At 42.5% G+C, this 17,399-nt stretch overlaps 1 protein-coding gene and 1 long non-coding RNA gene across 2 annotated transcripts in view; one reads left to right on the forward strand and one right to left on the reverse strand.

The window, feature by feature from the left end:
• The window catches only part of RGN (regucalcin), a 31,058-nt gene extending 20,216 nt beyond the window's left edge, over nucleotides 1-10,842 (reverse strand). The window contains exon 1 of the mRNA XM_067559948.1: nucleotides 10,810-10,842. Coding sequence (XP_067416049.1) covers nucleotides 10,810-10,827 — 18 coding nt within the window. The 5' untranslated portion in view covers nucleotides 10,828-10,842. The remainder of the gene's footprint in view (nucleotides 1-10,809) is intronic.
• On the forward strand, nucleotides 252-7,588 carry LOC137160964 (uncharacterized). The gene is made up of 3 exons (XR_010922015.1): nucleotides 252-357; nucleotides 7,115-7,169; nucleotides 7,472-7,588. It is a non-coding gene; the product is annotated as an uncharacterized lncRNA (long non-coding RNA).
• Nucleotides 10,843-17,399: the final 6,557 nt, after the last annotated feature.

Consider the following 17,399-nt stretch of genomic DNA (forward strand, 5'->3'; position numbering starts at 1 on the left):
CCTCCCCCCAAGCCCAATCCCACTCCCCAGCCCTTGCTCCCCCACCCCTAAACACCACCTCCTGACCCCCTCCACCTCAGTTGCCAATGCCAGTTCATTCACACAGCTGATAAAATTTGGGAAACATTTGCTAAGTTTTTTAGACTTCACCCTTGAGATCCCACATGACAGCCCTGGATGGAGGGCCCCCCAGGGACAAAACATCTCGAAAAGAACTCAGGTTACTCCTCCTTTTTCAAGCTCTACCATAAGCAACTCCCAAGCACTAACTCAAAGAGGAGGTGGATGTGGATGATATAAGTTCAAGATGATTTTGAAAGATTATGTCACCACAGTTAACATCATCCTGGCAAGCAGGTAAGCTTGGCAAAAATATAAGACTACCAAGTTTCAGTCCTACAGATTTCTGTTACAGTAACATTGTTCAGTAGAGCTATACAAGTGGACTGAACGCCAGTGGAAGGTACTGTCATCTTGTGAGGGGACTGCAGCCCAGCACCTTCATAACAGGCCTGAAACCCACTTGGACAGTCTTTGAGTAGAAATAGATTGTCCCTTCATACTCTCTGCACCTAGTACAAATAATGTAAGAGAGGCCCAGTAGATGTTAGTCCTCTCAAGATAAAAGACAAGAGTTCTTCCAGCCTACATACACAAGATATTAGGTCTTCTCAGTGGAGAATGAGGCTTTGGGTAAACAGGTAGAATATGTATTCTGAAGAGAATTTATGGAAGAAGTGAAGATAATGTTACTCTGTGTCCCTATCACTATTAAAAGTATTAAAAGGCAGGTCTGCCACAAGAGCAACTAGCTCTCCCATTTGTCTAGCTGGAGTGATGCCTATAAGGAACAAAGTCCTGAGGGAGAGAACAGGTAGCCACGAGTTCAAAGGAGGGGGGGGGGCGTTCCTGAGGGAATTGAGAACCAAAGTAAAGTCCCGGGGGGGACCATGAGCCATACAGGGGAAAATAAGTTGTGTAAGCCCTTGATGGATGAGTGGAAGGCTGTGATAGCAGCCTAATGTACTCAGACAAAGCTCATTGATAGAGCTTGTGTCTTCAAGTCCAACAGCTACTCTAGACTGCAGTTGTATCCTGGAGGCCTGAGAGAGACACAGCTGAGATTCCTATCTGATGAGAAATGCATCAGTGCCACAGCTTTAGTGACTATGTATAAGGACTGGAATCTTGCTCCTACTTCATGGTTGATGTAGTACATTGGTGCCCTATTGTCCAGCATTAACCTGATGCAGCTGGCCCTGTATGGTGTGAAGGAAGTGTTAACAAGTATCATCATACTGTTCTCAGCTCCAGAATATTAATGTGGAACATGACCTCTTGTATGGACCACTTAGGACTGTGGCCCCTTGGAGATATGCCCCCTTCATCTCAAAAGAGATGTGACAGTTGTGAGGAAGGGGGTCCCATGCAGACCTTCAGTGGCCTTTTCATCACCTAAGAGAGTCCAGAACTTTCTGAGATACGGTGATGCATTTGGAAAGATCATTTGGGGGTATACACAGACCTTAGCCGTGTCTGAAGGCACTTGAGGTTCAGTCTTTGTGTGGGCAGTGATGAACATAGAGGCTGACATGTGGCCCAAGAATTGTAGGTGAGTCCTTGTAGAACTGTGGGTACAGTCAAAATTACACTGGAGAATCTCTCTTTGTGAGAGATAAGCAGTTAGGGAGTCTGTAGTGGCTACAGTGAAGTCTATTCTTTGGACTGGGGTCAATGTAAACTTCTTCAGATTGATGTGAAGGACCAGAGACTGAAATAAGGTGAAGAGCCCTGGAGGTTGCTGACAACTTCTAGAGATGGAGCCCAAAAAAACAATTGTCCAGGTATGGGAATTCTGCTTCGTCCCATTGACATAAATGGGCCACCATTGCTGAGAAGAGCTTTGTAAAGACCGTTGGGGCTGTGGAGAACCCGACAAAAAGGACTTAGTACTGTAGTGTTCTGAGCTTTATGAGATGTGTGGATAGCTGCATGAAAATAGGCATGCTGGAGGTCAAGGGCGATGAATGAGTCTCCCAGCTCTAAGGATGGGATAATAGTGGCTAGCATCATCATCTTGAAGCACTGGGAAAGGATGTAAGAGTTTGGGTTTCTGAGGTCACAGCTCGGTCTCCATCCTTCACCCATCCACTAGGAAACAGTTGGAATAAAATCCTTTTCCGACAAACTCTGGGGAAACCAGTCCAATCACCACTAAGATGAGGAGAGACTGGATCTCTTGTTTTAAGAGATCTTTGTGAAAGGGGTCCCTGAAGAGGGAGAATAGTATGGAAGTGGATGGGAATATCCCATGCTGATCATTGCCTACATCTATTTGTCTGAGATAACTGTTTCCAGTAAGGGTTGAATCTGCAGCGCAGGATCTGGGAAAATAGGTTGTTTGAGGCCCTCAATCGAGATGTCAGAACTCTTTCTTTGAAGGAGGTGCAGATGATGTTGTAGAATGAGGTGGTCTTTTTTGAGATCGAGATCTATTCCTCTGAAAGAACCAAAGGTCTGGGAAAAATCTGCTATGTATGGTACTGAAAGGGTGTAGAACACTGATGTTGGGGACCTCAACAGTCTCTTTATTGCAAGAACAAATTCCCAAAGACTGTAAAGTTGCCCTCACCTTCTTCAGGGTGTGGATGACAACGAGTCTGTGTCAGCACTGAAGAACTTAGGCCCTTCAAAAGGAAACTTTTCAACAATATTCTGCATATTTCCCAGGAGACTGAAACCACAATGCTCTCCACCTAACCACAGCTGTAGCAAAGGATCTAGAAACTACATTAGCAACATGGAGGGAGGTTTTAGCTATCAACTGACCTTCCGAAATGAGGGTCTGAAATTGTTCCTTCTGGTCCTGTGGCAGATGTTCAATAAAATGCATAAACTTGGAATATATGTTAAAATTATACTTTGCCACTCAAAATTGGAGAGCCAACAAGGAATAAGTTCTCTCTACCTAAGAGAGCTAAACATTTGAATTCCTTATAAGGAGAGAGTCTGAAGTGGGTTTGTCAATTTCTTTCATTAGTTTCATCTACCACCAGGGAATTGGGAGGGAGTGGGAAAAGAAGTGCACCATTCCCTGAGCTGGAATATAATACTATTTATCTGCTTGCTTACAGGTGGGCTGGCTAGTGGCAGGTGTTTGCCAGACTGTGCAAAAAGGTGATAGAGCCTTGTTGACTGGTAGGGCAATTTTCCTTTATAGGTAATTTTAGAATATCCGCTAAGATTGTTGAAAGTCCTAGACCTCCTGTAATGGTATCTGGAAAGATTCCCCCAGGCATTTCATGAGGTCTTGGAAGGCTTGAAAATCTGCAGCATAAGAGGCAATTGAGAAGGAACTGGGTGGTGGTCAGTCCCCACCTCCTTATATGACCTCATTTGGCAGCACAAGGTGCTACTTTGCACAGGCATGGGCCCACAGACACTGTTTTGCATTTTCCAGTTAAGACCGTAGAGGTGTATGTGCATCCTACAGTGAAGCACCTATAGGGAAATACATTTGAAGAAGAAAAGTGCTTTACTTGCAAAGGGAAATTGAGTAGCCCTATAACTGGTTTTTTCAACAGCCGTTTCATGCTTATACAGCACAGGAAATGCTGAACCGTGGCTACAGACTAAAGCACTTCTAGAGGGAAACTGCCATGATCACCAAGGACTTGTCTACACATATCAGTTGCACCAATTTAACCTTAAATTGATTTACAAGAAAAGTTAATTACTTCAAGTTAGAGAGAATCCACATTTACACTAATTTAAACCTACAAGTGATCTGAGCCCCAGGCTGCATAAAAATGTGGGGGGAGGGAGGAAAAACAGTTTCTCTGCCAGTCTGACCCGCAGGAAAATTTCTTCCCAACCCCAAATATGGCAATCAGTTAGACCCTGAGCACGTGGGCAAGTCTCACCAGCCAGACACCTGGGAAAGAATTCTCTGTAATAACTCAGTCCTCCCCATCTAGTGGCCCATCAGCAACCATAGGAGATATTTGCTACCAGCCGTCACAGACTGGCTACATGCCATTGTGGGCAGTCCCATTATACTCTACTCTCCATAATCTTATCAAGGTCAGTCTGGAAGCCAGCTAGGTTTTTTGCCCCCACTGCTCTCTTTGGAAGGCTGTTCCAGAACTTCACTCCTCTGTTGGTTAGAAACCTTCATCTAATTTCAAGCCTAAATTTATAGGTGGCCAGTTTATAACCATTTGTTCTTGTGTCAATAGTGGTACTTACTGTAAATAACTCCACCCACTCCCTGCTATTTGTCCTTCTGATGTACTTATAGAGAGCAATCATATCTCCCCTCAGCCTTCTTTTAATTAGGCTATACAAGACTCTTTGAGTTTCCTCTCATAAAGGCAGGTTTTCCATCCCTCGGATCACCTTGGTAGCCCTTCTCTGCACCTGTTTCAGTTTGAATTCATCTTTCTTAAATGTAGGAGACCAGAACTGCACACAGCATTCCAGATTAGGTCTCACCAGTGCCTTATACAATGGTACTAACACTTCCCTGTCTTTACTGGAAATACCTCACCTGATGCATCCTGGACTGCATTAACCTTTTTATGGCTGCATCACACTGTGTTTTCCCCTCTTCTGTGACTTCCACCTGATAAGTCTCCAGCTTCTAGCAAAAATTCTTGTTGTTGGTCCCTAAGTGCATGACTTCACACTATTAAATTTCATCCCATTTCAATTACTCCAGTTGTCAAGGTCATCCCAATTTTCTCTCACACACACACACACACACCCACCCACCCACCCACCCCAGAAGAGGGAAATGAAGCGGCATCAATATAAGGATGTGGGATTTTACAGTCCTCTCCAAAAAACCTGTTTGGGGGTTAGAGTATGATGTGGTAGTGGATGGTACAAAGGCAGAGCTCCTGGGTCTATAAATCCTCTGTCTGTTCTGTGGTGGCTCTTGAGGATGCTGGTGGTAAAATGGCTGAGGAGGCAGTCTTGCTCTATACCCCTTTCTATGGTGTTTTCTCTTAGGGGTAGGGGTATAAATGCCCAGCAAACAAAATGTTGTTCTTGTAAGTCTGGGAAAGAGTAGAGAGAGAAAGAATCTTTTTGTGAAATAGGTTGATAGTATCAAAGGGCAGATCTTGGATGGTACTCTGCACCTCTCTAGGGAAACCTAAGGATTGTAAACATGAGTGTCTCCTCATAACAGTGGCTGTATCTATTTCCCTAGAAGCAGTATCTGCCATGTCCACTGCAGTGTTGAGGGAAGTATTTGCCATCAATCTGCCCTCATCCACTAAGGCCTGGAAGCAGGCCCTATCCTCCTCAGGGAGTTTGTCCTGAAATTCCAAAAACTTATTTATAAATTAGTAAAATCATATTTGGCCAAGAGGGCCTGATAATTTGCGATTCTGAACTGGAGGGGGGTGGAAGAGAGAAGACCTTTCGCCTGTGAAGGTCAAGTCACTTGTGTCCCTTATCAGAGGGAGTAGCCTTTGGATGCTGTTGCTTGTCCCACTCTGTAACTACCCACACCACCAAAGAGTTAGGTGATGATTTAGGGAACAAAAAATTCTGCCCTTAGATGGAACAGAACAATCCTTCTTAGGGTGGGAGAACAAAAAAGCAAGTGTGCACCAAACTGTCTTTGCTGTGTCCATGCTAGTCTTGTTGATGGGGAGGGCCACCTGACTGGGACTAGAAAGCTGCAGCACATCTAGTAAATTGTGCTGAGGCTCCTGGGTTTACTCAAGATCAATCTGTAGCTCTGAAGCGACCCTGTGCATGAGCTCTTGATATTATTTAAAGTGGTTTGGCAGAAACAAAGAAGATGGAGTAACCACCTCATCTGGTGAAGAGAATGAGATTGCTCCCAGAACTAGCAGATCAGGCTCATGTTCCCTTTCTGAATATTCCAATATGGCCAATTGTGGGTATCGAGATGATAGCAGGAGAACTCCTGCACCAATCCTGGGTGTCTAGGGTAGGGCTCCCATTGTCCCCAATATTGCCAGTAGGACGGATCAAATGGCAGAGGTGGGTCTAATGGCATAGGGTGGAGCACCTGTTTCTTGGCCAATCACATCTGGTCAGAGGTTAGAACCCTGATCTTCTGGGGCTTCTGTCCTCCACATCCTACGCCTGATGCCACAGACTCATCTGAAGAGAAAGCCAGATCCCTTATGTCCAGTGAAACCGAGAGTTGCACCTTGAGGCTGGCAGGTGAGATGGGAGAACAGCTCTGCTTCATTGGGATAGTCTCTTCTTCCGGTATATAAACATAATGGAATAGAAATGATCCCAATAGGAGAGGTGAATATACAGATAGGGAAGAGCAAAGTTGTTCTCTGGGGAGATGTAGGTCACTGATTGCCCTGGGGTATCAGGGAAGTCAATTAACAGAGCCATCTGAACCAGAGTTTCCCTGATCACCATAGCTGTCATCACGTCAGCTCTAGAAGTGGATAGGTTTGCCAAGAGCTCTTTATCCTGAGCCTTCACCATCAGCCTGAGCCTTCAGCCTTACCTTTGCATGCCTCCTTCTCCTGTAGAGAAGATTTACTTGGGCCTAAGTCCTTATGACCTATGCACACTGGCTCTCCCAACTTTGATGGAGTCAAGGAGGGATCCTCTCTCTTCAGGGCAGCTTTAGATCAAGATGGCTTGTCCTTCTGTCTACGAGAGTGACATTTTCTCTCATGTGAAGCCTTCTCCTTAGGCTTAACTGTTTTAGCCTCCATTCCCAAGCTTGTGCTCGGAGTGGTGCTGCCTCCTTGCTAAGACTGATGTTCAGGAGTGGGCCCCAATGATAGGGGCTTCACTGCCTTCTCCATAAGATGTTTTCTGACTCGACCCTGGTTGGGGGGAGGGGAGAAGAGCAGCAGATGCTGCACTTGGCAGAAATGAGCCTCATCCAGGTGGTAGAGGTAGTGTTGATGATTGTCACTCACCAAAAAGGAGCAAAGGCAGGAAATAAAGTTTTTTGAACTCTGGGCATAATCCCAGACTTCTTGGAGGAGGGGACGGGACATCTCCAGGTGGGGAAGAGAATGGGGAAAACACTGACTATCAAATGGAGACCCCACTATACAAATTATGAAAAACTAACTATATACAAAATATCTTTCAGCAAAGATGCAATCAAAGAGCTGAGGAAATCAAAGATTCCGACTGACTATGCAGTGGTAAGAAAGAACTGGAGAGGTGTTCACTCACACCCCCTTTTATGCCTGTGCTTTGGAGCATGTGGAAAGCTATGTCGCATGAGTGGGCCAATGGACAGTGCTTGTAAAAAATTCTGGACCCAGGCGCATGGTGTGTATGTGTATCCCATGTGTGGAATGCCCACGTGGGAACCATCGCTCAAAGAAATGTATGGCTATAGACCTCCTTGATTTACTATTTGAAGGTAATTGCAAGTGATTAACAACAACAATTGAGGGTTTTTGAGTTCTGGTAACTTTATTCCTCTCTAAAACTCCAAAAGGGGAATCAAGAGAGAAGAATATGGTTAAGGCACTGAACCAGGACCAGATCTTGCTCCTGCCACAGACTTCCTGTGTGACTTTGGGCAAGCCACTGTCTCTCCCCATGTATAAAACAGGTATAATAATGCTTCATTATCTCATGGGGGGTTGGGAAGATGCATTTATGTTTGAAGGACTCAAATACTATGGGGACATCCATATAAGAACCTAGGAGACATCCACCTGCTGAGATTTTGCATTTACTCCTGTATGCTTTGAGATTTCTTTTTATGCTGGCTGACATTTTGATTCTTTTGTTCTTTGGGTTCAGCAAATGCAGAACAATATATCCTATGATTCATATCAGTATTGAGCTTTTGTGGTTTCCTCCTGCAGCAGTCACGGGATTCTTTTTTTAAGTACTGTGATGTTTTGTTTTTTCCTGGTTCTGTGGATTTCAGTTCAGTGCAGCCTACTCCTCAGTTTTGAGCCTTATCTTCCTGCATTAGACACCGATTAACAAGAAATTTCTGCCTGTAATTCTTCATGTTCCTTTTCTGTACTGGTATCTAACACACAGGTGCTAAATCTCTGAATCAACTTGGATTCAAATATCACTATAGACTATTTTATAATGTAACTTTAGGTTTACAGTGTTCAAGAATGAAAGACTCTCTCCCACTTTTCTTCCCCACAAGTCTATCCCCTCTAAAAAGCTGCAGGATTTCATCTTAGAGCTCACCTGTTCTAGATTCTGTACCAAGGCAGGGATACAGAGGATCTGTGTGACTGCATAAACAGAAAAGCAGCCCTTAGCTAAGTGAGGAGTGCCTCGATAGTATAGGCTTGCTTTGTATAGCTTATGCAAAGGAGAGAGAAACATAGGCAAGAAGAGAGTTCAGCTGGATGTGTTAACAAGGATAGGGCAGTGCCTTGCAGCAGATGACTGCTCATTATCCAATTGTGATTTCACAGAATCCCCAGCTGGGCTTTAGCTGCTGTTCCCTTTTTCTTGCAGAACATGAATCCCACAACTTTACCAGTGATGAAGGGGGGGTGAAATTATGACTTGCAGAAGTTCTTTAGTAAGAGGTAGGTGCACCTTGAATCAATCTGGTCAGTTTCTTTATTCCTTGTAAATGGAATTTTTATTCAGCTCTTGCTGCTTTTCATACTTTAGCCTGGCTTGTAAACATCAAAACAAGCTATTGTTAGGACATAGGGTAAGAGAAAATTAACTGCTCTTCTATGCTCTACTGAACTACAACACTAGTGCTGTCTTTTTCTAGCTCCCACAACAAATATTTTGAACTCTGAACTCTGGTTAGCCAGCGTGATAGTAAACATTTTACCTGCATCAGTAGTTGTGGTTAAAAATGCTAATACAAGACTTTTAATTATATGAGTTAAGACAGGATGGAATTTATTGGTTCTTTAAAGTTAAATATAAATATTAAATGGATAAATGAAAAATTAGGGTGCTTTAAACTAACAAATATTCACCACTGAAGACTTTTGCTTATAGAAGCTTACAGAGGAGCAGAGATGGGCAAGACTAGATGAAAAACAATGAGCTGCAAGGGGGCTTCCCCAGACAGGATCCCGCTGCAGAGAGAAATTGCAGTGCTAGTATGTTTACTGCAAACACTCCAGTTCCATGAGATATGGAGCATACACTGATGCATACTAGCTCAGAGCTCTGTCAAGTTAATAGGACTACGGAGATGTCAGAATATCTCAACCTTCCTCTCAAGCAAGACACATCGCAAGTTTTCCTCTTCTTTTGTTTAATGGAAAACCTACTAATTCCCCCCTTTACCAGTTCTGAACACATTTTTTGCCTTCCTCTGCAGTATGGGGCATGGGTCACTTGCTGGTGGATTCTCTGATAGATTCTCTGTACTTGAAGTTTTTAAATCATTATTTGAGGACTTCAGTAACTTAGTCATAGGTTAGGGGGATCTATTACAGGAGTGGGTGGGTGAGATTCTGTTGCCTGCTTTGTGCAGGAGGTCAGTCTAGATGATCCTAATGGTCCCTCTGACCTTAAATCTGTGAGTACAGCACTTGCTGTTATAAGGCTGATGAACACTCCCTGCCTTGAGCTATGGCATAATAATTTGGAGCCAGTAGTTGTTGGAGGTGGCAGACTGGGTTTTAGTGCTCACAGCTGAAAACCCGGATTTGCTTAAAACAACCCTCGCAAAGAAAAAATGCTTCCTGATCTTTCTAGGGCATCATTCACTTCAGAACCAATATATCACGTTTGAAAATCTGGATCTGTTTCACCTTTAATTCTTCCTCTCTTGGCAATACCCATTTTAAAGAGCAAGAGTCCTGTTTGTTTAATACTGTTGCATCCATTAATAGCAGTCTACTCTTAGGAATTTGCCATTGTTGTTAATATCCTACTTTAGAAAAAAAATTAACCAGTCTCTCTGTTGGATGTAATTTAGATACTATAATATCAGCAAGTAAGATCAACTGGCTACAGAGCAAGAATCAGCCTCACAAAGAACTTGACTTTAGTTGACCATGGTTCCTAGCATGAGCATTGAAGCAGGTGCCTTTTGATCAAATTTAGATTAGTAGGTGGCAAGTAGACCAAGGAGAGATCAAATTTCTACACATCTTTGATTTTCCATTTACTAGTCTGTATCATAATCCTGTGTTTGAACGTAACTTTTCATGCAGACAGTCTGTTCTGAACACTTCTCAAAGTACAATGTGCTTGGATGAGACAATGGTGTAGGGAGGAGGGGTTTAAATGTATTGGGAACTGGGGAACCTTTGGGGAAGGAGGAGCCTATACAGAAAGGATGGGCTCCACCTAAACCAAAATGGAACCAGATTGCTTGAATGTAAAATTAAAAAGGTTGTAGAGGCATTTTTAAACTATGGGCTAGGGGAAAGCTAACTGGTATGGAGGAGCACACAGTTCAAACAGACATACCATAGGGGATGATCTATTAATGGGGAGTCTCTGTTATTCAAACAACAAATATCATAGGATCTTTTTCAGGGGATACGGCAACAAGCCATATTTATTGTGAATACAAAATTTGGTAAATAGTATTAATAATGCAAATACCAGGGAAACAGTATCAACATTGTAGCAATGTCAATATTGTGCTTTACTTAGTGAAATAGTATCAATAATGTAAATACCAGGAAAACAGTATCAACATTGTAACAATGTCAATATTGAGCTTTGCCTAGTGATTACAAATACAGAGACTCTTGTTAATAAAGTATACTTCATTGACACATGTTTCAATTGGTACTTTCATATACACAGACAGGCCTACAGAGACAAGGAGACAAACATACATAGGGGTCTCAGAGATGTTATAGTTACCAGCCTCTTGGTGCTCATGGTAGTCACTGGCCAGGTGACTGTAGCAGGAGGGTGAGGAGCAAGGTTCTGCCGATGTGCATCGGTACTCCTGGATGGTGTGGTGATGTAGACCCGAACCTCCAGCCTTCATCTTTCAGTCCCATTTTATAGGAAAAAGATCCCATGTAAGTCTATGGGTTTTTGCTCTGTCATCCTGCATCTGCATTTGGTGTGATCCTTAGTCACCCACATAGTTGCAAGCCTGATCAGATTTTGTTCTTTGAAGTGGGCTGACTCCAAAGTTATCAGGGTGGACTCCTCTTCGGCCAGTTGAGTGGTAAAAGTTATTATCTTCACTCCTTTCTTCCTCCCTCAAATGTTTGAGGTGAGGCTGGTGTTTTCTTCATCATGTTTCGACATCCCTTACTTAGACCAGTTGTTCAATAACTCTCCCTGTCTACACCCACCTCAATTGCTCAGCCATTCACACTCCAATCACTCAGTGCAAACTCCTTGCTGAAGAACTTACATGTCTTTTAAAGCAAACATTATTTCATTTTTGACTTAAGCACATATAAAATAGGATTTTTACAAATATTCTGAGGGTGGGTAAAATCAACAGATAAAATTGTCAGTGAAGTGGTTTTACAAATAATCTTAAAACAGATAAAATTATTCAAAGTAAAGACAGACTTGAATTATTACTAAATAATATGATTTGGAACCATGTCAAACTGGAATGTAGGACTTACAGAGAATAGCTTAGACAAAAATCTGGGATCTCTTGTTCCAATGATATGCATTAAATGAATATTTTAAAAAGACTGAAGTGAACATTTCAAAGGGTAGAACAATAAGTCAGTTGAAGTTTTAGCTTTTGATTAAAGGTACAGTGTATCAGGCTGAAGTGCCTCTTGGTAGGAGGTGGGGGGGTGTTGTTTGTGGCTCTGTTCTTTCATGCATTTCATAAAAACAGGACTGGGCCAACATCTCTATATCCTAGTAAGAAGGAGAGGATGGAAAATGATAAAGTACAGGTAGGATCTGATGAGAAACAATCAAATCAAAGAGAGTCCCATTCAATTACATCACATAATGGCAGACAGCTAAAAAGTGATAAGTTTGATAAGCGCTTATATATAAATGCTAGAAGTCTAAATACTAAAATGGGTGAACTTGAGTATATGGCATTAAATGAGGATATTGATATAATAGGAATCACAAACTTGGTGGAATGATAATCAGTGGGACACAACACCAGCATACAATATATTTCGGAAAGACAGAATAGGTGATGCTGGTGGGGGAGTGGAGCTATATGTAAAAGAAAGCATAGAGTCAAATGCAGTAAAAACCTTAAATGAACCCAACTGTACCATAGAATCTCTATGGATAGAAATTCCATGCTTGAGTAAGAATATAGCAGGAGGGATATATTACCAACCCACCTGACCAGAATAATGATGATCACTATGAAATGCTCACTGAGATTAGAGAGGCTATAAAAATAAAAAACTCAATAATGAGGATTTCAGCTATCCCCATAACAAGTGGGTACATGTCATCTCAAGACAGAATGCAGAGATAAAGTTTCTAGACAATATAAATAATTGTTTCTTGGAGCAGCTAGTCCTGGAACCCACAAGAGGAGAGAGAGACTATTCTTGATTTAGTCCTAAATGAAGCACAGGATTTTGTCCAAAAGGTGAATATAGCTGAACCCCTTGGTAGTAGCAACCATAATATAATTAAATTTAACATCCCATTGTGGGAGGGGGAAAAACACCAAAGAAGCCCACCGTCAGTAACATTTAATTTCAGAACTACACAAAAATGAGGAAGCTAGTTAAACAGAAATTAAAAGGTACAGTCCCAAAAGTGAAATGACTGCAAGCTGCATAGAGACTAAAAGAAAAAACATCATAGAAGCTCAAATTAAATATAGCTATCCCAAATGAAAAAAACAGTAAAAGGACAAAAACAGTGCCACAATGGCTAAACAACAAAGTAAAAAGCAGAGGCAAAAAAGTCATCCTTTGAAAATTGGAAGTTTAATCCTATTGAGGAAAATAGAGCACATAAACTCTGACTAGTCAAGTATAAAAGTATAATTAAGCAGGCCAAGAAAGAATTTGAAGAGCAACTAGCCAAAGACTCAAAAAGTAACATTTTTTTTTAAAATAACATCAGAAGTAGGAACAATCAATAGGGCCAGTGGACGATTGAGGGGCTAAAGTGAGCACTCAAGGAAGATAAGGCCATTCCGGAGAAACTAAATGAATTCTTTGCATCAGTCTTCACTGCAGTGAATGTGAGAAAGATTCCCACACCTGAGCCATTCTTTTTAGGTGACAAACCTGAGGAATTGTCCCAAATTGAGGTATCAGAGGAGGTTTTGTAACAAATTGATAAATTAAACAGTAATAAGTCACCAGGACCAGCTGCTATTCATTCAAGACTTCTGAAGGAACTCAATGTGAAATTGCAGAACTACTAACTGTGGTATGTAACCTATCATTTAAATCAGCTTCTTTACCAGATGACTGGAGAATAGCTAATATGACGTCAATTTTTTAAAAAAGGCTCCAAAGGTGATTCTGGGAATTACAGGCCGGTAAGCCTAACTTCAGTACCAGGCTAAATTGGTTAAAACTATAGTAAAGAACAGAATTATCAGACACATAGATGAACATAATTTATTGAGAAAGTCAATATGGCTATTGTAAAGGGAAATCATGGTTCACAAATCTACTAGAATTCTTTGAGGGAGGTCAACAAACATGTGGACAAGGGGTATAGGGGATATAGGGTTCTTAGACTTTCAGAAGGCCTTTGACAAGGTCCCTCACCAAAGGCTGTTAAGCAAAGTAAGCAATCATGGGATAAATGGGAAGGTCCTCTCAGTATGGATCAGTAATCTGTTAAAAGACAGAAAACAAAGGGTAGGACAGGACATAAATAGTGGTGTCCCCAAGGAGTCTGTACTGGGACCAGTGCTATTCAACATATTTATAGGTGGTCTGGAAAAAGGGGTATACAGTGAGGTGGCAAAATTTGCAGATGATACAAAACTACTCAATATAGTTAAGTCCAAAGCAGACTGTGAAGAGGATCTCACAAAAGAGGGTGACTGGACAACAAAATGGCAGATGAAATTCAATGTTGATAAATGCAAAGTAATACACATTGGAAAATATAATCCCAACTATACATACAAAATGATGGTCTAAAGTAGCTGTTTCCATGCAAGAAAGATCTTGGAGCCATTGTGGATAGTTCTCTCAGAATATTCACTCAATGTGCAGCAGCAGTCCAAAAAAAAAAAAAAAGGAAGTACTTCTTCACACAGCACACAGTCAATCTTTGGAACACTTTGCCAGGGGATGTTGTGAAGGCCAAAACTATAAACAGGATTCAACAAAGAACTAGATAAGTTCATGGAGGATAGGTCCATCAATAGCTAGTAGCCAGGATGGGCAGGGATGCAACACCATGATCTCAGTATCCCTAGCCCGTTTGCCAGAAGCTGGGAGTGAGCAATAGGGGATGGATCACTTGATTGCCTGTTCTGTTCATTCCCTCTGAAGCACCTAGCCTTGACTTCTGTCAGAAGACAGGATCCTGGGCTAGATGGACCATTGGTCTGACCCAGTATGGCCATTCTTAAGGGCTGGGGAGCACATCTGGGATCACCAGAAATTCAAAGTCTGTAGTCAGAGCAGGAATCCTCTATGCATATCAGCATGCTGGAACTCTGGGCCATTTACAATGCGTATCACGCTTTTCACATCCATGTTAGGGGCTCAGTGATTCACGTATTTACCAGCAATACCACTGCAATGTATTATGTGAACAAGCAAGGAGGAGCACACTCCAGAGTGGTGTGCCAAGAGGCAATCAGGTTGAGGCAGTTTGCATCAAGGAGAGTATCACTCTGATAGCTGACCACTTGATCAGGGTCCAGAATCATCTTCCACACCATCTCTGCAGGAATTTTTTGCTGAGTCACAAGTGGTCTCTGAAGACAAGCATCCTCCAGACTATCTTCACAACCTGAGGCATTCCAATGATAGACCAATTTGCTACAAGGGACAACAGGAAATGCCATCTGTTCTGCTCTTGAGGGGACCTCAGACTGGGCTCCCTGTCCAATGTCTTCCATCTCAACTGGCAAGCCGCTCTCTTCTACACCTTTCATCCCATCATCCTTAAATTGAAGGCAGATTGGGCCTAGTTCATCCTTATTGCCCTGGTGTGGCTAAGGCAGTGCTGATTCTCCGACCTTCTTGTGCTGTCAGTTCAGCCTTTTATACCCCTTCCTCTCCATCCCAGCTTCCTCACTCAGTAGCACAGCTGCATCTTGCATCCTGCACTCAGCTCCTTCCATCTCACCGTGTGGCTGCTGCATGGCAGAATGAGAAGGAAGACCAGAGTTTGGCAGCTGTTCAGCAGGTTCTACTCAACAGTAGGAAGCCCTCTACCAGAATGGCCTATTTGGCAAAATGAAATGGTTTTCTATGTGGTCACTTGCATGCAGAAGTCAACCAATGTGGCTGGCATCAAGGACATCTTAGAGTTCCTGCTGCACCTTCAGTCATCTGAAGTTGCATTTAAGTTCACTGAAAGCACATCTGGCAGTGATACAAGAATTTCATTCCACTATTCTGAGAAGATTAGTCTTCTCCAATCCCATGATAGAAGCCCTTTTAAGAATCTTGCTTTGTCTACTTTCTCTGGTCCAAGAACCGGTTCATCTGTGGAACTTTAATGGCACTGATGGGAACTCTGTTCAAGCCCCTAGCATCTTGTTCCTTTCCTCGCTTGTGTCGGAAAGCTATGTTCCTGGTAGTGATAACATCTGCAAGGTGACTGTGTGAGAGGTAAGCTCTGATGGCAGGGCCTCCTTATACACAGTTCTCCAAAGACAAAAAGTGACTTTGTGACCACATCCAAATTTCTTGTCTAAAGTGGTTTCTCAGTTTCATTTGAACCAGGTGGTATATTTGCCTGTATTCTTTCCTGAGCCACATTCATCTCTGGAGAAGCAGCATCTCCATACATTAGATGTCAAGTGATGTCTGGCTTTCTCTCTGGACAGGATTAAACCATTTTGTGTTTCACTTGACTTGTTTGTGTTGCATGCAGATCATATGAAGGGTCAAAGCAGTCTCTTCACCGACAACCTCTAGGTGGATAACATCCTGTAACAAGACTGCATATGAAATAGCTTCAGCTACCCCCTTGCAACAGGTGCGAGCTCATTCAGTGAACGCGCAAGCAACATGAGTAGCATTCCTCAGTGGTGATTTCATATTGGATATTTGCAGGACTACTACATGGCCATCCATATGTACATTTATGAATCACTGCACGTTCCAGGGTGGATGCAACTTTTGGATGAGCGGTTCTACAATACTTGGTTAGGTCAACTCCGAGGCCCACCTCATAAGAACATATGTAAGAACAGTCACATTGGGTCAGACCAATGGTCCATCTAGCCCAGGATTCTGTCTTCTGACAGTAGCCAATGCCAGTTGCATCAGAGGGAATGAACAGAACAGGTAGTCATTGATGTCCAACTTTCTATCTGGACAGGAGTAAAATTGAATGATCCATCCCGTCATCCACTTCCAGCTTCTGGCAAACAGAGGCTTAGAGCATGGACTCCACGACACTCAGAGCATGGTGTTGCATCACCATCCTGGTCGGCAGTATATCCTGACTGCTATAATCTTATTCAAGCATGACATTTTTATCCATAGAGATTCTGTGGTAAAGTTTGGTTCAGGTAAGATTTTTACTACATTTGACCCTATGCTTTCTTTTACATATAGCACCATCCACTCGACGACCTATTCTGTCATTCCTACATATATGGTATCCTGGTATTACCGTGTCCCATTGATCATCATCATTCCACCATGTTTCTGTGATTCTTCTTATATCAATATCCTCTAATACCAGGCACTCAAGTTCATTAATTTTAGTATTTAGACTTCTAGCATTTGTATATAAGCACTTATAAAATTTTGTCACTTTTTAGCTGTCTGCCATTATGTGATATAATTGAATGGGACTCTTTCATTTGGCTGTTTCTCATCAGATCCTACTTGTACTTCATCAGGGAGGCATCGGTGATAACAGTCCTGGTTGGTAAGGGCCAGACGAAAGGAAAGTTCTGACAAACGGTCTCAAGAAGTGTCCACTGCTGTAAGAAATCCAGGACCAGTGGAGGAAGATAGACCAATTTGTCCAAGGAGTGAAGAGTGACAGTAAACTGCCCTGAGCCACATTTGGAGGGGGCGAAGACACAACCTTGCGAACTGGACCACCTGCATGCAAGCAAACATGCAGCCCAAGAGCTCCAGGCACATCCAAACTGTTGTGGAAGGTGGAGATTGCAGACTGAGGCAGAAGTGGCAAATGCCTGAAAATGGTTGGTCGGCAGAAATGCTCTCAAACTCAGAGTCTATTAGGACTCCAATAAACTCGGTATTTGTGTGGAAGTGGGATCCATGTGATATATTCAGTTCATCATGCACTTGGATCACATCACCTGTTTTGCCAACTAATCTATCCTCTCATTTATTTTAACATTCCAAAGCAGCCCA

Source organism: Emydura macquarii, unplaced genomic scaffold, assembly GCF_026122565.2.
Source record: "Emydura macquarii macquarii isolate MOO-44397 ecotype Brisbane River unplaced genomic scaffold, CSIRO-AGI_Emac_v2 contig_2207, whole genome shotgun sequence".
In the NCBI taxonomy this organism is placed as follows: Eukaryota; Metazoa; Chordata; order Testudines; family Chelidae; genus Emydura; species Emydura macquarii.